At 37.3% G+C, this 25203-nt stretch overlaps 2 protein-coding genes across 2 annotated transcripts; one reads left to right on the top strand and one right to left on the bottom strand.

The window, feature by feature from the left end:
• Positions 1–550: 550 nt before the first annotated feature.
• Positions 551–6107, top strand: LOC121406023 (alpha-2,8-sialyltransferase 8B-like). Its single transcript, XM_041597025.1, has 4 exons — positions 551–1108; positions 1488–1581; positions 2360–2893; positions 5272–6107. Exons 1-4 carry the CDS (start codon positions 958–960, stop codon positions 5525–5527), a joined length of 1035 nt encoding a protein of 344 aa, XP_041452959.1. The 5' UTR covers positions 551–957; the 3' UTR covers positions 5528–6107.
• A 3594-nt stretch (positions 6108–9701) lies between these two features.
• On the bottom strand, positions 9702–25116 carry LOC121406069 (protein inscuteable homolog). Its single transcript, XM_041597078.1, has 12 exons — positions 25001–25116; positions 23715–23851; positions 23038–23101; positions 20758–20878; positions 19792–19844; positions 19042–19150; positions 16716–16961; positions 16156–16327; positions 13111–13286; positions 11900–12167; positions 11136–11212; positions 9702–9967 (listed from the first exon to the last, which is right to left on the bottom strand). The coding sequence occupies exons 1-12, from the start codon at positions 25039–25041 to the stop codon at positions 9830–9832; spliced, it is 1602 nt and encodes a 533-aa protein (XP_041453012.1). The 5' UTR covers positions 25042–25116; the 3' UTR covers positions 9702–9829.
• Between the last annotated feature and the right edge of the window lie 87 nt (positions 25117–25203).

A 25203-nucleotide genomic window follows, 5' to 3' on the forward strand; every position in this document is an offset into this window, starting at 1 on the left:
TCCACAATGTGAACACAATAATCACATGTGGAGGGTTGTGGCCCCAGTGAATTAGTCTTCTGACTTTGAAACAGAGTCGTGGGTTCGAATCCCAGCCATGGCGTAATTTCCTTCAGCAAGAAATTCATCCATGCACATTGTGCTCCCCTCGATCCAGGTGAGGTGAATGGGTACCCGGTAAGAAGAAATTCCTTGAATGCTTGAGCCCCTAGGCAGCTCGAGCTAAAGCCGGAGTAATAATAATAACAATAATAATAATAACGCGCCTCGGAATATAGAACTGTGGTCACCTTGATAGAATGGATATTCACAGTGTGTTTTTAGATTCACATCATTAAATTACTCAAAATTTAAGTGTGGAGATACGTTCAAACCTGTCACCTTAATGCCATGGTCACATTTGTTCTACGGCGGCCGTACGGCGAGTTGAAAACAGCCGTTTTAAAAAAAAAATTGTCCAACTACATAGAGGTGGTTTGAATCAAAATTGATAAAACGGCTGTTTTCGACTCGCCGTACGGCCGCCGTAGAACAAATGTGACCATGGTTAGAGAGTGAGTTTTCAAGCGTGTTCACATAGTAGAGAACACTAGTCATATTATTTGAATACTCGCATTAAATAGTGTGACGGTGATTTCATCGTGTACCACAATGTGAACACAATAAACACGCTCTGGACCACACTGTGGAAAAATGTATTCTTTCGGGTAGCTATTATTATGATGTGATTTATCTTCACTTGTTTTTTTTTCTTTCTTTAAAGAGAGATGTTATTTGCAGAGAGGCTTCCGTAACAAAACCTCTCGCAGATCATTTATTGTCCCACTCGCATCAGAAAAGGTATTGTTCTCCCTTTTACTCCGAGGCCAGAGAGCTATCATTGCGAATGTTAGCGAACACTTCAGTCATTTGGTATGGATGGAGGTGACTTTCTCGTCAAATACAGTACATTAATTAATGGCGGCACCCAAGGCGTCGAGATTTCTACCCGTTCTTTTCTGCTTGTTGGCGTTATGTATGTGGTTGTTTCTGTCAGTTGCTGAATATGTATTATCAGAATTCCATCAAAAACCTTCATTAGTACCACCAAGAAAGATCACTTTAAAAGGTAAGTTATGTATCTCGTTGTTCCGATCCTGAAGGCCAATTTATTATTTTTGTTTTGTGTGTTTAAAATCTAAGCAACGCTGTTAAAGCCCGTCACTATAGGCCTAAACTGTTTACATTTTAAATTGTCTCCTTTACATTCAGTTTAAATTGTTTGACAGGCATTCCCTTTTCAAATTGAAATTTATTAATGTGAGACAATTATTTTTTTTCCGTCGACAACACCAACAAATTGTTCCAAAAGGGGAGATTGCTCTGGAGTACTTTGATTTAAGATACGCCTTCCATTATTTTGATATCATCTCTTTCACAGTTGGTTCGTTGTAATAAATATTTAATAATCCACGAAATAGTACCATCTTAATCTTTTAATATTTCAGATCCAATAAAAGAAATTCGGTCTATGGAAGCGATATCTGACCCGTTAAAAGAAAACCAAGCTTTGAAATTGCTACCTCCGAATTTCTATATCAGGTAAGCTTGAGATCTATTTCGATTTAGAGTGTGAATATTCCTCCTGGGTAACCATGGTAACTGACTAAACAGCGCCAAAATCGTAAATTTTACACAAGGCATATACACAGTGACTATTCGGACATAAACAATTTTTTTTTGCTGTATATGAGACCAAGCAAACATCCATGCTCCTAATGTAACGAAAATTCGGTTTTCCTTGCTTGTATTATTGTTATTGCTCATGTCTGTATGGGCCTAGATAAACTAATTCAATATTGGCATGAAGGAAGTCTTTAGATTCTAAAACCACAAGCACTCGAAGTGATTTTCCTTGTCAATTTGTCAAAAACAAATTTGATATTTTGACATGAAGTATTTGTTTCTGTCTTGTTCATCACGGGTTAAATGTTTTAAAGCACAACGCCAATGTTGAAATGTCCTCTTTGAGAGTGCTCCCATGCATATTTTGAAGTATCATAATAGCTGCCCCGAAGATTCTAACCTGGGCCTATACGATTAAATACGAATTGATATTTCCTTCCTTCTGAACTGTACTATTGGCAACATAGAAGTTAAAAATTATGTCTTTGATGTAGGTCTATAGAAATAATTTATGTCTTCTAGTTTATGATATGTATTAATTGGATTGAAACAGGATCAAAACAAATTTTATAAAGAGAAGATAAAACTTGTTATTGCATTTTTACTTTTTGATGTATGAAGATGAATGCCAGGCCTGGTAAATGCCATATATGACGTTTATGAAGATACTGTTAATTTTTCCTCCATATTGCAGAACAAAAGTTTCGAAGAAACTGAAAAAATGGCAGGCGATTCAGATCTACAAGAGGAACGTTAAACCCGAAAACTTTGATTTCAAAGTTAATGAAACCTTGTTGCTCCGGGATAATAAAACGGAATCGATTCCTGCTCTACAGACATGCGCAGTGGTTGGAAACTCTGGAATATTATCTGGCAGCAGCTGTGGAAAAGCAATAGATGACCATGACTTTGTTTTCAGGATGAACTTAGCGCCGTTTGGGCGCGACTATGGAAAAGATGTAGGCTACAAGGCCAATACCACGACACTGAACTTCTCGCAGCTCATGTCGATGGCGAGATGCGCTAAAGGACGCTTCAAGAAAATGTCATCTAGTTGCTCAAAGATGTTGACAAATATGAAATTGTACAATAATTCTGTGATATGGTACTCGAAAGGGAGTTCGCGGAAAGGCAACATGAACGTTTTGGCACGAGCAATGAAAGATGAATTCAACTTCACGGCGGGATGGGCATATAGTCCCGTGAGTCTATTTGGTGCTGTTCCAAGGTAAGTTGTGGAATGTGATGAAAATGAGAAATTTATTATCAATGGTCTTGTCCTTCGTCGCGAGCACGTCGAGTCCTTGGCCTTGGCCTAGGAGGTCTGAATTCCTTGTTCTTGTCCTAAGGCAGTCTGGTCCTAGACTTGGTCTCGGAAATCTGAATTCCTTGGTCTGTTTCTCATATGGCCTTCGTCAGAAAAAAAAGAACACATTTTCTTAAACATATTAAAAGAGTTGTTTGCTAGAAAGTCAATATTAGTTTGATTAACGCACATCGTACATGCACATCTCAAACACACACATGCACCCCTCCCACATACGCTATATGAATATATATATATTATATATGTGTGTGTGTGTAAAGTTATACATGTACAACAGCTTTTGGCAGCTCTTTTTTTATTTAATCATTGTAAAGAAATGGATGAAGATATATACATACATATATGTATATATATATATATATATATATGTGTGTGTGTGTGTGTGTGTGTGTGTGTGTGTGTGTGTGTATATATATATATTCATATATTTATATAGGTTTACGCTTACGATTTTTGTGCAATTTTTTAATTAAACAATTGACTACTCCAGAAAACGGCGCACAGCCAAGACAGCTGTCTGTTAAAGTCGGTATAAAGAATTGGTGTGCAGGGTTGTTGGGATTTTAAGGGCCCTCTTAGGGGGGGGGGGGGCTGGTAGGAAATAAAAGGAACTTTTCTCTCAGCAATAATTCAAATCAGACAAACTGTGTATTCTCAATGTCTGTTACAGGCTCTATAGACCACTGTGATTTTTTTTTATTGAAATTGATACAATTGCAATTTGATTTGTTCCATGTTTATAGGCCTTGTTATCTTGGGAAAGACAAAAAATGATTAAAAAATAACATTTGTCGGTCTCTGAAGTCGGTTTCACCGATGTGAGTGCAGCTTAGTGTAATATATTTGACCGGTCCGGAGTCAGTTACGTTGGTGTGTTTTCAGCTCAAGACACTTTGCACTGATACACCACCATAACAATAGAAGATGTACAAATGAATATCCGCAGAAGCCGACTGGTAACATAAGTTACGTAATAAAATATATTATGTAAATAACTCACTGGAGTAAGCCTAGAGAAAGCGATGGAGAGAGAGAAAGAGTAGTACTGTCACAATATGATGTTTGACAAGGAGAAAACAAGAATCACAAGTGTTTATGTAGTGGGAGTTAATTGTGTCAGAGGTGTAGGCGAATCATTGGCGTAGAAATTGAAGGGGAGTGGGGGGGCTTGTAGGTAAACCCTATCCCCCCCCAAAAAAAAAGGGGGAGGAAGAAAGGATAGGGAAGAGAGATATTGAAATGTTATATTATTTTCCGAATATTATGATTTAGATTACAAATTTAACATAATAGCTCGCATCTTTTTAGATTAAATTAGTATTATATTTTATTATCAATATCGACTAAGTCTTTCCCTTGACTTCGTGCAACGGCTAAAATGTACATTTTTGTAAATCTGACCCCTCAGCTCTGACTAGTAAATTTACTGAAAATAAAAGTAATGTTAAGTAACTATACTTAACGAAATAGTGTATTAAATATTCCCTGATAGTTGAAGTACCCAAGGCTTAAAACTATGCGATTTGAAATAGCTCTATAACAGGAGAGTTAAAATATTGAAAATGTCATCCTTTAAAATTTGGACGAGGAATAAACAGATTCATGTCATTTTAAAATGTTAAATTGTTTTGGTGACACATAATTTATGCTTGTCCTCATGAACATGCTATGAGCGAGCTGATGATGTCCCCAATTTTCTTCTGTATGTTATAATGTAAAATCATAATGTACATTTGAATGCTGTCTTCCAAAAATTGAACAATTGATTTCCAACAACTGATTTACAGTGTAAAAGATAATCATTGTTCACCACGGGGCGCTTGCAAATCTACAATACATCACGTGATTTACATTTAGAGTACGTGGAGAGTGTGACGTCATCAATTTTCCAATATTTCATTATAGCATTTTTTATACCACATTTTGGCAGAGCAAAATTTGGTTCGAATCGATCCATGAGGTCTGAGATGACCTCCTGAATACATTATTAGCCCAATTGAAGTCAATGTATTATTGGCCTGCTGGTTCCGAACTTATAGAACCAGGCCAAGAATACACTGACTTCAATGGGGCTAATTATGTATTCAGGAGGTCATATTTCAGGCCTCCAAGGACCGCTTCCCACCAAATTTTGGTAGCGGTGGTTTTTTATCATTGACACGCGCTACCAAAATATGATATCAAAAGTGCTGAAATGAAAAAAAAAGTTTTGTGACGTCATCACTTCGATACTCTATTAATTATTGCCTCCTCTTTCTTTCCCTCTCTCTCTTTAACAGAATATGGGGCAAACGGCTACCTTCGACCGGTCTTCTGATCCTATCAGCAGCATCTTTATTCTGTGAAAGGATCACAATGTTTGGTTTTTATCCATTTTCTGTCGATGCACAAAACAGGACGTTATCCTACCATTACTACGACTCGGCGAAGATGGACTATGCAAAGAATCCACACAAGATGCCTGTGGAATTTAAACTCTACATGGAGTTACAAAAGAAATCGGCAGTGAAACTTCAGCTTGGGAATTGTAATTGATTAGGCCAGCGACGACTGTGTGTTTGAAACAAATTAAAGGATTCGAAATAAAATCGAGATTTTTTTTTGGGGGGGGTGGTAATTTTACCATTATTAAAATGATATACGAGACTAACAGAAAATCCTGATGACTGTTCATATTCTTTGTCCATGAGTCTTTGTTTGATTTTGATTGGCTGATGTTCAGCACTTTTAATCAGTATTGGATAAGATCCATACAGTTCTCTTTCAACAACTCTGTGAGCGCATTTCATATAGCTAGGTTAAAGCCACAAATAAAGATTAGGCATACCTGAAATCTTTAACTTCTCAGCTTGAAAAAATGGCTGCACCACCCCACCCCCCTACCGAAAAAAATAATTACCTGTTATCCTCCAGATGCCTTATACATGTTATAAGGCCTCCACCGAACGTCTCTTGGTATCGAAAGCCACAGCTCTGGCTTCTGCCCATCGGCGACCTCCATCCAACAAAGCCAGGTCCTTTCTTTTTCTACTGATCGCCGCCAAATTGTTTTCGGGTCTGCCCCTCTTCCTTTTCCCTTCTGGTGCCCGGGTAAATGCTGTGTTGCAGATGCGTTCAGGTTAGAGCAGATGCAAACCAATAGCGCCATCTTGAGTCCTTAACTACTCATACCTGGCCAGTTTCCTGACCCATTTTGCTAGTATAGTCTAGTAATGTAGACCCATGCATTTCAATGACACTTGCTAATCAACTCATCAATACATTTATACCGCGATAATCATGTTACAAAAGTAGCGAAACGATTACTTTTCCTTTCAACACATTTGTTTCTCTACACAAATACAATTAAAGGAAAAGTCCACCCCAACAGAAACTTGATTTGAATAAAAAAAGAAAAATTCAACAAGAATAACACTGAAAATTTCATCAAAGTCGGATGTAAAATAAGAAAGTTATGACATTTTAAAGTTTCGCTTATTTTCAACAAAATAGTTATATGAACGAGCCAGTTACATCCAAATGAGAGAGTTGATGACATCACTCACTCACCATTTATTTTGCAATTTATTACATGAAATATGAATTATTTTTATTTTCTCGTCATTGTCATGTGAAATGAAGTTTCATTCCTCACTGAACACATGTAATTCCATTATTTTAACATTTTGTGCTTCAGGCAAGGAGGTCCTAATCGTCAAATTCGTAAAAATTGAAATATTGTATAATTCAAACAATAAAAAACAAAAGAAATAGTGAGTGACATCATCGAGTCTCTCATTTGGATGTAATTTGCTCGTTCATATAACTATTTTGTTGAAAATAAGCGAAACTTTAAAATGCCATAACTTTCTTATTTTACATCCGATTTTGATGAAATTTTCAGCATTGTGCTTGTCTGATTTTTCTCTATTGATTCAAATCAACATTTTTCTGAGGTGGACTCGACCTTTAAAGGTCAATTTATTCTCTGTAGTATAAGTAGATATCTGAAATGTATATTTTAAGACTATGTATTTATAACACACAGTCAATGAGAGACCACACACAGTTCACAACCTCTCTAACGTGTTCCCGATAAATGTCATTTTTTCCTCACTGTTTCTAAGTTTCTCCATTCCTCATGAGTTCTTGCCATTTTATCTTCATTTTTCTCTTTAAGGGTCAAGTCCATCCAAAAGTAGGTTGATTTGAATAAACAAAGAAAATCAAATTAGCTTGTTGCTGAAATTTTCATCAAAATTGAATGTAAAATAAGAAAGTTATGGCGTTTTACATTTTCGCGCTTTTTTTATAAATTAGTGATATACACAGCTCTGTATCATGGAAACGAGTCAGAGGGTGATGTCCATCACTCATTTATTTTTCATTGTTTGAATATTGTACAGTATTGATTTTTTTACAGATTTGAAAATAAGGATCAAGTTGACTCAACCATACAGTATTAAACAATGCTTATTCAACATGTTCGGGGAGGAATTAATCGTTGTTTCACTTAACAATGAGAAAATTAGAAATTTCATATAATAACATACAAAAGAAATAGTGAGTGGATGACGTCATATCAGTCCCCTAATTTGCTTACCGACCAAGATGTGCATATATAACTGTTTTGTGAAATTAAACAAAAATTTGAAATGTCACACCTTTCTTTTTTTACATCCAATTTTGATGTAATTTTCTGTGTTATGCTTGTTGGATTTTTCTCCTTTTATTCAAATCAACTTTTGGTGGGTGGATTTGTCCTTTTAACAGATAGTGGTTTTAACATTACTTCTGAGTGAAAGTTTGAAAAAACAATGGCAAACTAATAATATTAATGTAATTTTTTTTCAGCATGAATTTCATCTATATTGTGCTACACTCAAACCCAGGTGTAGCAAATGGGAGCGTAACAGAAATATATATCACCTTGACAAAAATTTGCTTTCTGCAGAGTGACCATGTAATTCGCTCTTAATAAAATGATTTTGTATTTATCTATATATTTTTCTCTCTATCGAGTCATTTCGTGTAAATTCATAGTTCATTTTAATCCATGTTGTTGTTTTTATGTTACTTATCCTCATTTTCATTCACTGACGATACTCTGTTATACTTAAATATTTTCATAAACTCTCTCTATTTTTCTTTCAACAACCTTTCCCGACGAAGTCTATTCACAGTATGTGGAACCACCGGGAATATTAATATAAATTGGGCGACGCAGGATGTGATATTCAGTCTAGGGGCAATATTGCACTCATCTACGATTCGTGCAATATTAACCCCCTAACACGTGGATCATGTCTGGTTTCCCATTCCTAGCCATCCAATACAATCTGATTACTTTTAAAGAAACTACACACATTGCAGGATTCTCTCATAATATCACGTCTCTGTGTTCCAGTAAAAAAAAATAGGCTTTGGATAGATCGTAGAAGATCCAAACCATAATTTTTTGTACAAATACACTACTGTTCTATCTCATATCCCAATTTGCTTCATCACAATTCATGATTCTAAAACCCTTTTAAAAAATTTAATAAGCATTTTTAAACTACAAAATGTTTTGAAGGTGAATATTACTATGTGTTATAAGGAACGACATCATTTTTCCCCCGAAACTGCATGAGCAAAACATGAAAATTCAGAGTTAGGCATCGTATGATAAATAATTTATTGAAAAACACCCACATCATTTTCAGTGAATAATTATAATTACTCAAATATTTTACTATGATTATCTTTTGAACATTGCATTCTTAGAAATATGCATGTGCTTTGTTAAGAAAACGTGAAAATCTAATCTGTGCTAATGTATTTTGACACATTCATTTCATATATATTTCCCAATACTATATATTTTTTTTCAATTATATAAATCAGTGTGAAGATATTTATCAAATTAACATTTCGACATAAATCTCAAAAAGTGTTACAAACTTATTTTTAATACAAATAATAAAATCTGGAAATACAAATTAGAGGATAATTTATCGCCAATATTTTTTCGAAAATCATATGAATGGAATAAATAAACTTTTCATTTTTGCACCAAAATAGCACTTTATTTTCTCTCGAAACGAGGCAAACCATTCTATACATCACACACAAAATTAATGACAATAAATGAATTGACCGACTGTTGGACTGATCATTCGGTTATTCCCCATATATCTTTTCATAGAATTTATATATTAACGGCACAATAAATGAAAAAACAACATATTCTTCTTTTTAAGATAACTTTTAAGATAAGTATAATTCGACATTTGGCTGAGAGAAATAGGGGTCTATATTTGGAACTATTTCATAAAGTTTGTCATCAGTGACATATTGCCAATCGCTAAATTTTTAAATGAAACGTTTTGAAGTGGAATCCTTCGTTTTTATTGGTTTGAGTATTTAAATCGAAATGCTTTGTTTCAATTGGCTTCATGGGAAATATGTGAGTGAGTGGAAACTTGACACTGACCAAATCATTCTTGAAAATTTCATACCGATAACCAAACATGTATCGCATAACCAAAAGACGGCAAGAACAGAAGATGATGCACTGCGAAACCTGCGGTGTTAGTTTAACACCAGTCCGGAATCTAGATATGACCACACCAGAGAAGTGTTAAAAAACTCCGGTTTGGTTTTGGGCTAATTCCAGATAGGTGTTTATACAACCTGACAACACCTCTTAGTGTTAAAACAGCATCGGTTTAATTTCAAACCGGTGTTGTTTCAACACTTCTCTGGTGTGGTCATATATAGATTCCGGACTGGTGTTAAATTAACACTGCAGTTTTTTGCAGTGTGAGGTTTTAGAAAGATATCTTCATCACAAGGTCACAGGTCGAAGGTCAATGATCAAACAAAGGTTTCCCTCTTCACAGGACTAGAACACCGGAGATACGATTCAAAAAGTCGAGGCTGGATGAGTTGCTCTACTTCAGCCCCTTTCAATGGTGACGGACCGATCTGGCTGTGTATTCTCCTCAAGGCGGTCTGTAATCAAGACATAAAGGTTGGTTAGTTGGGCTTGGTTTGGTGTTGATATTGGTTTGGTTTGGTGTTGGGTGGTTGGGTTTGGAGTTGGTTGGTAGGTTGGTTGTTTGGTTGTTAGGTGGGTTGGTTGCTAGATTGGTTGGTAGGTTGGTTGGTAGGTAGGTTGGTTGGTAGGTAGGTTGGTTGGTAGGTAGGTAGGTTGGTTGGTAGGTTGGTTGGTAGGTTGGTTGGTTGGTTGCTAGATTAGTTGGTAGGTAGGTTGGTTGCTAGAATGGTTGGTAGGTTACTTGGTTGGTTGGGTGGTTGGTTGGTGGTAGGTTGTTTGGTAGGTTGGTTGGTTGGTTGATAGATAGGTAGGTAGGTTGGTTGGTTAGTTGGTTGGTAGGTTGGTTGGTCGGTTGGTTGGTAGCTAGATTGGTTGGTAGGTTGGTTGGTGGCAGGTTGTTTGGTAGGTTGGTTGGTTGGTTGAATGGAAGGTTGGTTGGTAGGTATAGGTTGGTTGCTAGATTGGTAGGTTGGTAGGTAGGTAGGTAGGTAGGTAGGTTGGTTGGTTGGTAGGTTGTTTGGTAGGTTGGTTGGTAGGTTGGTTGGTTGGTAGGTTGGTTGGTTGGTTGGTAGGTTGGTTGGTAGGTTGGTTGGTAGGTTGGTTGGTTGGTAGGTTGGTTGGTAGGTTGGTAGGTTGGTTGGTTTTGCCAGGTATGACAAAATAATAGTTACAACTCCGGTACTACTGTATACTATAAGGTATCAAAACAACTTCACATGACCACAAATGATAGTTGAGACGGCTTATTTCAAATGGGGTCCTGACTTTAAATAACTGATGACAAAGTACACTTTTGAAAAACACATGTCAAGTAACATTCACAAACTACGTCAATTGAGTCTTGGGAACTAAATTAACAAGTAAAATAGGAAAAACGCTATTTCTTCAAAGTTTTTTTTTTTCAAAGTTGCTTAAAGTGTTGTGCTCCTCGGGACCGGCAGTCGCCTCGCGAGTATAGTTGCGGGGTCTTGTCCTTTGCCTCGGACCTCTAGTCCTTGGTCTTGCCCTTGGCCTCGGAGTGGGAATAGATCATGTGGAATGAGATAAAACGCAGTATAGACGAAGCGGGTATAGACAATTGAGACCAATGAATTGGCGATTTACCCTGTGTAAGATACTCACCAAACAGGCAATTAGCGTGTCACGTCTGTAGTTTTTCTCTCTTGCCTTATCGCATAAGTCGGCGAGATTGGACAGAACTGCAATTGGAAATATTGAATTTATTTCCATTTAAAACAAATAACAATACATATAAAATTATACATGTGAATTGATAAATAAAAAAAACACGGGAGAATGGCCCTACTCAGCAGCATCAATGATGGTGCTGCTGGTCTACCTCGGGGTCCTCAGATATGTATGAAAGACGTTGTCAAGCTGCAGCTTGCATGGCTGGCAAGCCACTATTTGCTGTAACTGTGATTCAAATGCAATAGATCGTCCCAAAACATGTATGTTACGGGGATTACATAAAAGCTTGATCAGTGATTTCCACTGTCCGATTTGCTTTGAGCCAATCAGATGCAAGGATTCGCAGTAGCTTATAACAATACACAGTGAAAATTGTTGACTATTGGTTTATGAAATGGTCTTCAGTGCCTGTATATTCCTGAAAAGATATCGATGATGGGATATAGAGTATTGTTTATTAACAGTCCCGTCGTTTTGTTGTTAAACACGGGAATTATGATGACTTTCCAATTTGTGAGATTCTCTATAATTATGTCATGGGCCCATTTCATAAAGAGTTATATCTAGTGTCAGTTTACCATCACTGCAACTACTATGGAGTCTTTTTATAGCCTTATTAGCTTTGTTCAAATCGACTTTTGGTTGGGACGATATTTTCCTTGAAGGACATTGTCGGAGACTGAGGATTGGAGTACCTTTTAAATCGACAGCAATCTGGCAAGTCTTGTGGTCCTGGCAGAGCCTACTCAGAGCAATCGCCGACTTGTGAAAGATATCCTCATACGTGTTTTCCTCCCCGATCGGGGCGGCCACCGGTTGACTCTCGTTAAAGCTTAGCCTACGGCGGAGGGGACGTAGGGATTCGCCCTGGAGGAGTTCCGCAAGGATGCTAATGCCGCCGCATGAAACTATCTGTTCCCGGCATGTCTTGGAACAGGAGACGTTGGCAATGATGGTGATGATCTGACAGAGAAATACAAAGTGACTTTGTTATTCCTAAGTGATAACTGCGGATCTACAAAGACATTAAGTTTATCTTACATTATGAAGACTTCGGAAAAGGCTACTTTAGGCCTATTGACATTTGATATCACATCATTATTCAGGTAGGTACTCGCCTTTGAAGAAAATACTGCATCTAGCTTATATGAATGCGTTTTTCTCAGCCAAAGTATCAGAAATAGACCTTTCGGAGCCGAGTTGCCATAGAATTCCGTTATTTTTTAAAGAGCATGCCCATATCGCTATTTTGGCGATTCTCATTGTGTACTTACATATCAAGGACTTCACACTTAATTACAGTTCTCATAACAGCACCAGTATGTGATGAACATGCTGAATTATTATTGATGCACGATAAATTTATTAGGAAAATCAGATTATTTCCTATTAAAAAAAACAATCTGTGTATTTAGTTTTATTTAGTTAAAAATATCATGTTTATTAGTATTTAACCGTATATCAATTTCTCTTAAATTCATGTAATCGGTGTAAAATCAAATACCTAGTAATTACAACGGGGTATTACGAGCATAATTAGGTAGTTTTCGCATTTACAACAGGGAACTCTCTACAACGCCTCGATTCCTTTGAAAATTAATTGAATTGAAATGACAATGGAGAGCTGACAGGCTTTTGTCAAAAGTTGAAGCTGGGACAGCAGATCATCCGAAGATTTGTCCCAGACCGGACGAATAATTGCAATATGTTGTTGTCCAGAGTCAAAAGATTCCGAAGCTGTTCCGGTCCACCAACTTGCCTCTTAAGCCTCTCAGCTCTCCATTGTGATTTGACTTGCATTTTCAAAGGAATTGGTGCGTTGTAGAGAGTTTCCCCGTAGTAAAAGCGAAAAGTAGCGCTTGTTGTCAGCTGTAATACTTAATTGAAATGACGCTTTTGGTATCACCTGGTGTTTGCTGTAGATGCTTTGTGCTTTTCCTTGCTGATAGCCTTCTATCAAGATTTCTGGAGTTCGAAACTCGGCCAAGTAATCCGAGGCCATGGGGTCCATAAATGTGATGTTCGCTATTGCAGTTGTTGCCACCAAAAATACACTAGAACTTGAGGTCTGGTCACACAAGACTATGAAAGCAAGATACATGGAAACCAACCAAATAGCAAAGAAATTGCAGTAAAGGCTCCAGGGTTTATGTATATGTATTCTTTCATGACGAAATTGTAATGACATTGACAAAATCTGGTCAAATCTTGATTACATTTACCCGAATAAACGATGGATATATTCCAATTTGGGACTAACTCATTAATTCAGAACCATTATAACGAACTCAATTAAGTTTGATTTGAAAAAAAGGTATATAGTTATAGACCAATTTCACGGCCGCGGTTTATGTATTTGGCCCTCTATCGGCGACGCCATTGCTGCGGTGGGCAAGTGCGCTGACCGCGATTGGCTCTGTGTACAAATTCAATGAAAGATTACAGATAAGCTCTGATATTGTGTCATTAACTTCATCATAAATCAATTAAATAAAGCATGGACACCTGACCGATGAAGGTATGATGAATTTTTGCACTTTGGCTACTTTTTCCCCTTAGTTTTGTCAGTAAAAGTGAGTTGATGATGACCAAGAATCGCTGTTGGTTTTCATCAGGGAGCTCACTTCTTGTTGCTAGTATCGGGAGAGTGAACGAGACATAGAGTGAGAGAGAGAGAGAGGGGGGACTGATATTTCCATCGAAGCATGATCAAATAAATCCCCCCGTCCTCCCCCCCCCACAAAAAAAAAACACCACCACCACATTTTATGCAGGCCTATAAGTATCCAAAAGGAGGGGGCAAGGCAAGAGAATAAAACAGAGGAAGGAGGAAGGGGAAGAGAGGGCCAGGGCCCTGTTTCATAAAAAGTTGTTATGATACCCGGGGGCCACTTCCATTCACGAGTGGATACCATGCGCGACCATGGGGTCTCGAAAAGCACCCTAAACACGTAATTTCCATATTCTGAAAATGCACCCCTTAACAAGTATTGGCGTGTGAAACCCTACCCTTAACAAGTGTTGGAAACAAAACGATACTCTTGGCAAAGAATCTGGAGACCACTGATCTTGCTATTTTCTCTCATTTCTATTTCTTTCTTTTTATTCTTTTAAACTATTCATTCAGATAGTTTTACGTTCAAATTTCTACCATGTTGTGTTTGTGTTTTGTTTATATTCTTCATACGTATGTTATAGGAGGCTGCATCCTACAAGCTTCGCTTTTTAGCAGCCTCCTCCGTTTCCGACCTGTTATCTTGAGTATTATACATAATAAGTTTCTTTGTTTTATTGATTATAATTATATCAAGATGTATGTAACAAAACTATTGTAAATGTAAATGATTGTTGGAAATGGAAAAAATAAATGAAATGAAAATGAAATGAAATGAAATATTCCCTGAAATGAACCCCTAAACAAGTACGGGAATGTTTTATTGTTACGGGTCCTTCGGTCGTCGGCTTTGCCTTATTTGGTTTAGTACGACCCCATCATCTTCTCCACCTCGCGCAAATAGGACTCTAAACACGTAGTGTTGGAGCAAAAAGGACATCCTTTATAAAACATTTTAATTTTGTTTTGTCATCCCCGCAAATTCGACCCTGAACACGTAATTTTCCTAGCGAAATAGATACCCTTTTTTCATTATTTTTGTGTTTTTGACACCCTTATCACGTTACGTACGTAACGTGCCCTATCGTGAAAAAGACATCCTTTTTACGTGTTTTTTTGGTCGCGCATGGTATCCACTCGTCAATGTAAGTGGACCCCCCCCCCCCCCCGGGTTATGAGGTTATGATAGCAACTCCTGCTGGAATGGTAACAGTGAGAATGCCCATTTCATAAAAAAGTTATGATAGCAACTCTTGCTGGAATGGCAACTTTTATTATAAAAGGCAATCAGGAAGCAGAATTCTCACTTTTGCCATGGTAGTTACCATTCCAGCAGGAGTTGCTATCATTACAACTTATGCAGGGAGTACGGCTTCACACACAAACAGGCTTCATGAGTCCAAGGCGAGTGAATTTCACATTCACTTTGCTTCCAATCCTGAAGCTTTCTCCAATTGTTGTGGCAATTGAACACAGCACAGCTGCGACCTGAACTTCTCCGATTAATGCTCATTTTGAATCTTACAAGAAATCTGCTCAATTGGTCCAAAAAAAAATCGAACGAATGTACCAGATACCCTGTTGACTTGTGTACTATAAAAGTTGATTCGCCCACCGCAGCATGCCGACCAGTCTGCTGCCCTTTCACGTTGTGAAATTGGTCTATAACCAAGATGCCATCAATCCCGTTACAAGCCTTCCCGTATAAGTTAACTCGTACAAAGTTCTTTCTGAAACACCAATCTGCATTATGTCTTTCAGTAGATCTGCCATTTGTTCGATGAAACAAGCATGAATAATGGAGGCGTTGTGTCATTTTAAGCTGTGTTAGTCGGCGTATTGAAGTACCAGTAAAGTACCTTAATTAGCCCATCATTGAGTTTGACCTTCATATTGCATTATTCTCGGTCAAAAACTTCGCCAAAATTCATGGAATGAATGTCTCACAAGTTCACTTACTTATCGTTTTATCTTTGCAGAGTTATGTACTTTCAACAGCAGCAACAACAGCAATTATAATGACAATAATAATAGTTACATATAGCGCTTAATACTTTGTTTCTACGAGATTCAAGTTGTAATTGTTTTAGCAGGGTTTATTCGTTTTGTTACCACTATTAACATTAATTTTCCTATCGTTTTTCACTTTGTTTAATCTTAAGACCTTATGTATTAACGTCATCGCGATGTGCTGGTAATATGTAGCTGGCGCAGCATTTCTGAAAACTCCGTTTACGCGTATCCCTATATCCTCTGAGGGAGGGCGCTATGAGGTTATTACGTCAGATGCCTAATGTCTATTCTACTCCTTTAACTCAACGTGAAACAGAAACTAACCTGTCAAGTTTCTGAGTAGATCTCCCATGTGTTCAATGAAGCAGAGGACGCGTTGAAGGATGTCAGAATCGGGTGAGGCGATCTCGGCAAGGACGGATGCAGCTTCCTTTTTGATAGCCTCCGACGTGATAGGTGAGGCAAGGATTTCACTCAGCGCCCCGATCCCTCCTACCTACATTGAATGAACATTAAGTTGTCATATATTTATTTCGCTTTTACTTCAGCAGGTTTGAACAATGTACGGAATACAATATAAGTCAATCAAGTTCTCTATTCCAGAACATGTCAAATGTGACCGTTCCCCCCCCCCCCCGACTTCACGGTTAAGTACCTCTTTTAATCCCTGTAAGAGAGCAAATGATTAGAAATAATTATTTATTCGAATTGTAATCACATGAATGGAACCGGCTCTCAAACCTAACCCCAATGTGATCGAGATCAATGAATTTTGGAAAAATAAGTCCAATATGCAGTTGCCTGATATTTGAGCGAAAAAAGAGGAATATCTAAATGATACTGAAGAAATGTAATGCGGTTCCAACTAGCAGTGGATAATTTACCTTTTCAAGTTCATCACTCCCTTTCTTTTCTGTACAAAGAATGGACACCACCTCGAGAGCTGTAATCGGGATACTGCTGATAGAGAATGTTGTGATACGACAAATGGCCAACAGCACTCTCATGGTGTCCTGTTCTATCAGCAACTGCCGTAGCCAGACGCCATCTTGAGCCAGGCAACGGATGGTGAAGACTGCAAACTTGACGTTGGGTTCGCTGGCTGAAGATTGTAACATTTCTACAAGTTTCTGCGGAATGATTTTTTTTTTGGGGGGGGGGCAGGAGTGGAAAGGAGAAACAGGGCGCTCACTTGTGTGGAATATGAAATCCACTTCACATCGCTACACTACAAACACTGCAGTGTTAATTTGTCCGGATTCTATATATAACCACACCAGAGAAGTGTTAAAACAACACCGGTTCGGTTTTGGACTAATTCCATACAGGCCTTTATACAACACCAAAACAGCATCGATTTAATTTCAAACCGGTGTGTTTTAACACTTCTCTGGTGTGATCATATACAGATTTCGGACTGGTGTTGAATTAACACCGCGGTTTTTTGCAGTGTAACTTCGAGTTTTTCAACAGTGTGGATTACATAATCACATTCAACTATTTGAAATAAATGTTAACACCGTGAATACACTGTTTGGCCATGTTTTTTTTACCCATAATAAACAATACAACTATCCAACCTAATACATTCTGCCTTTCACAGCGTGGAACACAATACAGTAGAAATCCCATCTTGACATTGTCCACTACAAGGACACACTGTTCCACACTGTAGACATATTGTGTGGGACAATTTTCTTTCCAGCAGGGCTTCCCCATAATATAAACAAGTGGAATGCCTCTGGCCGTCTCACCTGCATCACGCGGTTCAATATAGCAGCAGTGCTGACTTTGAATACTACTCTAACTCGCACAAGATGTTCAGTGATACATGGTTACTCTTATGTCCACTTTTTATGAACGAGACCAATAAACTTACAGAGATATGATGGTTATTCAACAAAAAACCCCAACATGGCCAAAGTTCATTGACCATACATGACCTTTGACCTTGATCATGTGACCTGAAACTCGCACAGGATGTTCAGTGATACTTGATTACTCTTATATATGTACAAGTTTCATGAATAAAATCCATTAACTTTCATAGTTTTGATGGTAATTCAACAGATAAACCCAATTCGGCCAAAGTTCATTGACCTTTGACCTTGGTCATGTGACCTGAAACGCGCACAGGATGTTCAGTGATATTTGATTACTCATATGTCCAAGTTTAATGAACTAGACTAATAAACTTTCAAAGTTATGATGGTAATTCAACAGATACCCCCAATTCGGCCAAAGTTCATTGACCCTAAATGACCTTTGACCTTAATCATGAGACCTGAAACTTGCACAAAATATTCAGTGATGCTTGATTACTATTATGTCCAAGTTTCATGAATCATATCCATAAACTTTCAAAGTTATGATGGGAATTCAACAGATATCCCCAATTCGGCCAAAGTTCATTGACCCTAAATGACCTTTGACCTTGGTCATGTGACGTGAAACTCATGCAGGATATTCAGTGATACTTGATTAACCTTATGTCCAAGTTTCATGAACTAGGTCCATATATTTTCCAAGTTATGATGACATTTCAAAAACTTAACCTCAGGTTAAGATTTCGATGTTGATTCCTCCAACATGGTCTAAGTTCATTGACCCTAAATGACCTTTGACCTTGGTCATGTGACATGAAACTTTAATAGGATGTTCAGTAATACTTGATTAACCTTATGGCCAAGTTTCATGAACTAGGTCCATATACTTTTTAAGTTATGATGTCATTTCAAAAACTTAACCTCAGGTTAAGATTTGATGTTGACGCCGCCGCCGCCGCCGCCGCCGCCGTCGCCGCCGCCGTCGGAAAAGCGGCGCCTATAGTCTCACTCTGCTTCGCAGGTGAGAAAAAAACTGACCAACGCCATGTATCCTTTCCTACTGGTGAGAACGCAGTAACACACAAGTGTGTTCACACTGTACAATTTGAGTGTTTTAACAGTGTGGAATACATCTGTACATACTCCACACCATGAACACACTGTGAGCACATGTTCAACATAATGTGAACACACTTTCAACTTAATGTGAACACACTTTCAACATAATGTGAACACACTTTCAACATAATGTGAACACACTTTCAACATAATGTGAACACACTTTCAACCCACTGAACACACTTACAACCCACTATGAACACACTTTCAACAGACTGTGTGACACTATGTTCTTTCCAGAATGGCTATACTGTGGTTATCTTACCCCAACCAGAGATCCTTGAGCACATGTTAGATGTGCCTTAAGAGCTTTGCCTAGAGTCGTTAGAGATCGTTTAAACATCCCAACTGATTGGTCACTTAAATCTAAACACCTGTAAAGAAAAAAATGAATGTGATAATGATGAAAATGACTACGATGAAATTTGCGTTTCGAAATTATTTACTGTAAAACTAGCGGGGGTTTGTAAAATATAATTTGTTTTTTTTTTTTTGCTACAGTTTTTTTTCGCAATTTCCTTATTACCTTAACAGGATATTTGAACAACATTTACTTGATATATGGACAGCCTCTTTAGATTATTTTAAATTGACTTTAACTTCATTTGAGAATGAATTTGAGTGAACATTTACTGTGCTATATTAGTGTTTTAAGGGTAGATTCAGGGGCAAATCCAGGATTTTCCAACGGTCTTCGCTTTCAAAAGAGGGGGGGGGGGAGCACACTTCTGTGAAAAAATAAAACTTTAACATGTCAAAACTTTCTTATTTTACATCTGATTTTGATGAAATGTTCAGCGTTATGCTAGTTTGATATTTCTTTATTTATTCAAATCAACATTTTTCTGGGATGGACTTGACCTTTAATGCATATATTCGTGCACATGGTGTTTTGTCAAGTCAAATCGAAATCTTGAAACAATAACGTCTATGATATTTGTATCATGTTACTCGAAAAATGGTGGTACTGTATAATCCAATTTAAATAAATATAACCATGATGAAAAGTACTTACATATCAAAGCATCTGATCAAGTTCTTCATCTCATCAATGATTCCTTGCTGCTCCTGAAGTAAAATTTTAAGAATAAAAAAGACAAGATATATCTGCTCCATATTATCATCTCAAGCTCTGAAAAAGCACTGCATAAACAGCTTCGACCACGACTGGCCGGTAACCACTACTTTATGTTTTTCTTTAACTAAAATCATCGGTAGATTGATCGTCGATGCACTCTTCTCTATGTTAAATAGGCTACTGGGTGGCAAGACATCTGCTCCAGCGACAATTGCTCGGGGCCTTATTTCGTCTAGAATATAGGGTGAGAGTTAAGGTTGCAATTGGGTTTTATGTTAGTTTAGGATGTTATAGTGTAATATCGAGAGATGAATTTGGTCATTCCATTAATGTGTGAAATTTGCAGCGGAGCTGTTCTGTTTGCAGGTTTGTTTGTTTATTCTGTTTGTGCACAGCAAAAACTGTGGTGTTTAACCGTGTACATAGAGGACCACACCAGTTATTTTACACCGTGTTAAATTGGTGGTGTTCATTTTACACCTATAGGAGTTTTTACAAGACCTTTTGTTATATTTACACTCTTTAGTGTTTTGTTTAATCTCTCGGGTGTAATTTTATCACCTCATGGTGTGGTCCTCTATTAACACCAATTGGCGTCAGTTTGAACACCGCAGTTTTTACAGTGTGGTAACTCCAGTAGGAACTCGGCAGGACAGCATTTTTGCTGGTAAACGCCAAGCTGGCATATAACCAATTAAACATTTTACGTCTAGGTTAATCAGTCATAGTGGCTCACGTAATAGACGACAGATATCACTCTTGGGCCTTTTTATCAAAGTGGAGACAATGGCAGAGTTGGGATTCGAACTCACAACCTTGCGATTATGTGTCCAATGCTCTTACCACTGGACCACACGACCCTGTTGTCACTGGAGCGAATGTCATGGAGCGAGTCTTTCCTACCTGTGCAATGTTTTGGAGTTCTGGGCATACTTCTGCGACTTCCAGAAGACCGGATCGAATCCTGATTTTGAGAGAGAGTATCGATGGCCGAAGACTTTCTGTGATGCCATCCTTCTGATCTCTTGGTTGAAAATAATGATATCGAAAAGGCGGGGAATATATTGGTAGATAAATGGATGGATGGATGGATGGATGGTGGATGGATAGGTAGGTAGGTAGATAGATAGATAGATAGATAGATGGATGGATGGATGGATGGATGGATGGATGGATGGGTGGGTGGATAGATAGATAGATATGGATGGATGGATGGATGGATGGATGGATGGATGGATGGATGGATAGATAGATAGATATGGATGGATGGATGGATGGATGGATGGATAGATACATAGATAGATAGATGGATGGATAAATATATACATACGTACGTGTGTACATACACACACACACCCACATACTTACATTGTGTTTGCAATGTGCTCATAGTGTGTTCTGAGTGTGTTCGCAGTCATTTACAGTGTGTTCACATTTCGTAGACTATGTGGAAATGTGATTCACACTGTTAAAGGTCAAGTCCACCTCAGAAAAATGTTGATTTGAATCAATAGAGAAAAATCAGACAAGCACAATGCTGAAAATTTCATCAAAATCAGATGTAAAATAAGAAAGTTATGACATTTCAAAGTTTCGCTTATTTTTAACAAAATAGTTATTTGAACGAGCCAGTATGTTACATCCAAATGAGAGAGTTGATGATGTCACTCCACACTATTTCTTTTGTTTTTATTGTTTGAATTATACAATATTTCAATTTTTACGAATTTGATGATTAGGACCTATTTGCCTGAAGCACAAAATGTTAAAATAATGGAATTCCACGTGTTCAGGGAGGAATGAAACTTCATTTCACATAACAATGACGAGAAAATCAAAATATTTCATATTACATATAATAAAATACAAAGGAAATAGTGAGTGATGTCATCAGTTCCCTCATTTGCATACCGACCGAGATGTGCATATAACTATTTTGTGAAATGAAGCGAAACTTTAAAATGTCAGAACTTTCTTATTTTTCTCGATTTTGATGAAATTTTCAGTGTTTTGCTTGTTGAAATTTTCTCTTTTTATTCAAATCAAGTTTTTGTTGAGGTGGACTTGTCCTTTAAATTGGTCAACTTTGATATGATAAACATGATTGAACACTGTGAACCATTATGAAAAATACGAGACATTTGGCTTCCTCCTGCTCTTACGCACGGGCGTCCGTCGATATAACACATGATATTTTTATGAAAATATGCACCCTTTTTCTTAAAAGTTGATGGAGAGGGGGAAAAATTAATCGTATCAAGTCGGGGTATACAGTAATGAGTACAGGAGAAACTATATTTCACTGATTTTCATGATTCATCCCATTTGATTAACTCATCTATTCGTGTTTTGGGGCTAATCTTTCCCTTACGCATTGCTTTTTGGCAGAAGTTCTATGGAAAATGCACCTTTTTTCACACAAACTTTGAGACACTCTGTATTCATTCCCCCATTGCTCGAGAATGAACGGGCAGTTAACGACGGGGTTAAAGATTTATTGAAGAATGGAATGTATATTTCACGAAAATGAAAGCCATTTCCCCATTGGATGTTATCTTCAATACGTGTTTTTTAGATGAAGTTAGTTGTCGAATAGGCTCTCCTGGCATTTGAGGTCTCTATCGGTGACGTCACTCAGGATCGTCATGCCTGAACCATCGGCCGGGCAGGGGTCGCAATGGTAGTATGATTTATGCATAATGCACTCGATATATGCAATAATCTGGTCCTCCCGTTCAAATGAATGTGAAACTCATATAATTTTCATCAGAGCATTCAACATGAGTACTGTAGTACACATTTCTTTGTTATAAGTGAATTAAAGTCCCTCCAGTGAGTTTGATCACCCCTATTGTGAAAATGTATCACCCCTAAGTTGTAACACAGTCAGCTGTTTGCACTCAGGGTCACTCCGTGACCTGTGTGTGCGTTCAAGAGTTGTACACGATTTTCTGTCTCATTTTATAGGCAGAAATATTTCATAATGCATCTAAAACTACGTACTGTGTGAATGCCCAGAGTGTGTTCACATAGTTGACTACTAGTATGAGGGAGTGACCCATACTGTCAAAATACTCAAATATAACAGTGTGAAGGTGATTTCACATTGTGTTCAATACAAACATGAGCATACTGTGGAACACAGCTATTTTTTAGAGTAAGAGCAATAGTAGGGTTAACTACCTGTAAATCTGTGAAAGATCTGCAAATAGGCCATCTTTAACTCTTTCTAGTCTGTAGACACATTCTACAAAGAGACAAATGAGAACATGAAAGTTCAGTCATGTCAATATAAGGGTTATAGAACCACTAAGTAAAAGAACAAAGCATATTTTTAAAAGTCATATACACAAATACTATTCCGTGCATAACAGGACCATCATTTAGATCATGAATGAAAAAGTAGCACTTGCTTTTTATTGTTTAGTTCGAGCAGAGCAAAAGCAAATTATACATATCAAGATTTGATTAATATTTTATTAAAAAAAGCTGAATTCCTACATGTTTTAAGTTAAAAAAAAACACGTGAAATTCTCAAATAAGAAATATTACACGAATCAAGAAATTAGGCCTACAGCAATTACAGTACAAATTAAAAAATCAAAATATTATTACAGTATACTCTCATAAATAGGAATTCAGTTCCATAACTTGGTCTCCCAGCGGGCCTCGCCCCGGCTTTTGCTCGACTACCTATAGGCACGCGAGCATTCGAGGAATTCCTTCCTACCGGTACGGGGTACTGGCAGTCACCTCACCTGGGTTGAGTGCAACACAATGTGGTTAATTTCTTGCTGGAGGGAAACACGCCACGCGTGCTCCCGCGTATACATGGTATAGGGGTTTCCGACAATCCTTACCTTTCAGCTTTGCGGCTAAATTTTCCACATTCACCGGTGAATTGTGGATTGGTTTGGCCTCCATGACAGTCATACATTCTTCTTCTGGCATTAATCTGATATCCATCAACCAACTCCGCACTGAATCAACTTCACATCTGTTTTTGAACACACACAATAAAATGATAAGTGTGTTTCAATTTTTGTTTTTTGCTTTCAAATTAATGTACAATAATTATATGCATAAAATAGGTATGCAATATACATAAGGCCGGAACATAAAGGAATGAAAGATTCATATCAATAACATTGTAGCCGTAGTATACTTTATAAAAAAATCCAATGTGTTTTTTTTTTATTTCATATCCGAATGTATATGATTTCAAAGAATCTTTTGGGTCATGCTTGTTTGATTTTTCTCTTTTTTATTCATATCAATTTTTTATTGGGGATTTGTCCTCTTATTATGTTTCGATTATATTCTTAGCGTTATGCTTGTTTCTTTTCTCTTATATTCAAATCAGCTATCAGCGTTTTAGTGGTTTTAGATTCGATGCAAACCTAGCAATGCCATCAAAGAGAATAGTGGGGAAACTATTGCTCATTTATTTTGAGGGATGTCCTTTCACTCGTTGGCTTTTTCAAAATGATTTTAAAAATATATGTGGATATATAAAGGTGAAATCAAAGTCGGAATTTTGAAATAAAAATGATTTTGTCTTTGGTAAACCAGGTCAATTGCTTTCCATTTGATTTCTCTATTTTGTATGTAAAATATTTCTCTTTTTTCTAAGAAAGAAACGACTCTTTATACTTCATTCAAAAGTTAAATATCAACATAAGATAGAAGAAATCATGCAAATGCATGTAGACATTGGTACATCCAGCTGTGGAATACCCTCCCCCAATTCATCAGGAGAGCAGAGACACAATCAACTTTCAAGTCTTACCTGAAGACCTGTCTGGTCTCCACTTAAACATCATCGCAAGAATAACATAACAGTAGAACTATACTAGAAAAGTATTTGAACTGAATAATGATTCTATGCACTGCATGTGTAAAGACATTGAAACTTGTGAGATATTTCCTATTTGTTTGCAAGTAGTGCGGCCATGAGCGCCCAGCAATGATGGAATCCGGCGCTATATATAATTTACATGATATAAGAACCCATCATCATATGAACGATATAATTGTGACAGATTATGTATCATTTACACTTTACAATTGTATATTTTAAGGAGAATAGTAGATATTGAATATAGCTTTGATTTGAAAGAAAAAAGAATAGCGGGAACTGTATTACCTGAAAGGAATCAATCTTGTACCGACAATAGGTCCCTCCATGTTTCTTGTGATGACTCTGAACTTTGAGGAGGTCTTTCGAGGCTAAACTGGGATGAGAACTGTGACATTTGGTGAAAGATGGTGTAGATGCAACTCTGCTAGGTTTCTATCTGTATAAAGTAGGTAAATGAATGAATGAATAAATAAAAAAATGAATATACA

Source organism: Lytechinus variegatus, chromosome 19 (assembly GCF_018143015.1).
Source record: "Lytechinus variegatus isolate NC3 chromosome 19, Lvar_3.0, whole genome shotgun sequence".
Lineage (NCBI taxonomy): Eukaryota > Metazoa > Echinodermata > Echinoidea > Temnopleuroida > Toxopneustidae > Lytechinus > Lytechinus variegatus.

Coding starts and splice junctions, on each gene's coding strand:
- LOC121406023 (XM_041597025.1), top strand. CDS start 958: ATGGCGGCACCCAAGGCGTCGAGATTTCTACCCGTTCTTTTCTGCTTG. Junction 1,109..1,487: donor AAGAAAGATCACTTTAAAAG/GTAAGTTATGTA, acceptor TTAATATTTCAG/ATCCAATAAAAGAAATTCGG. Junction 1,582..2,359: donor CCTCCGAATTTCTATATCAG/GTAAGCTTGAGA, acceptor TCCATATTGCAG/AACAAAAGTTTCGAAGAAAC.
- LOC121406069 (XM_041597078.1), bottom strand. CDS start 25,041: ATGGAGGGACCTATTGTCGGTACAAGATTGATTCCTTTCAG. Junction 20,879..23,037: donor GATCTTTCACAGATTTACAG/GTAGTTAACCCT, acceptor TTTTCAACCAAG/AGATCAGAAGGATGGCATCA. Junction 19,845..20,757: donor AACTCCAAAACATTGCACAG/GTAGGAAAGACT, acceptor ATTTTACTTCAG/GAGCAGCAAGGAATCATTGA.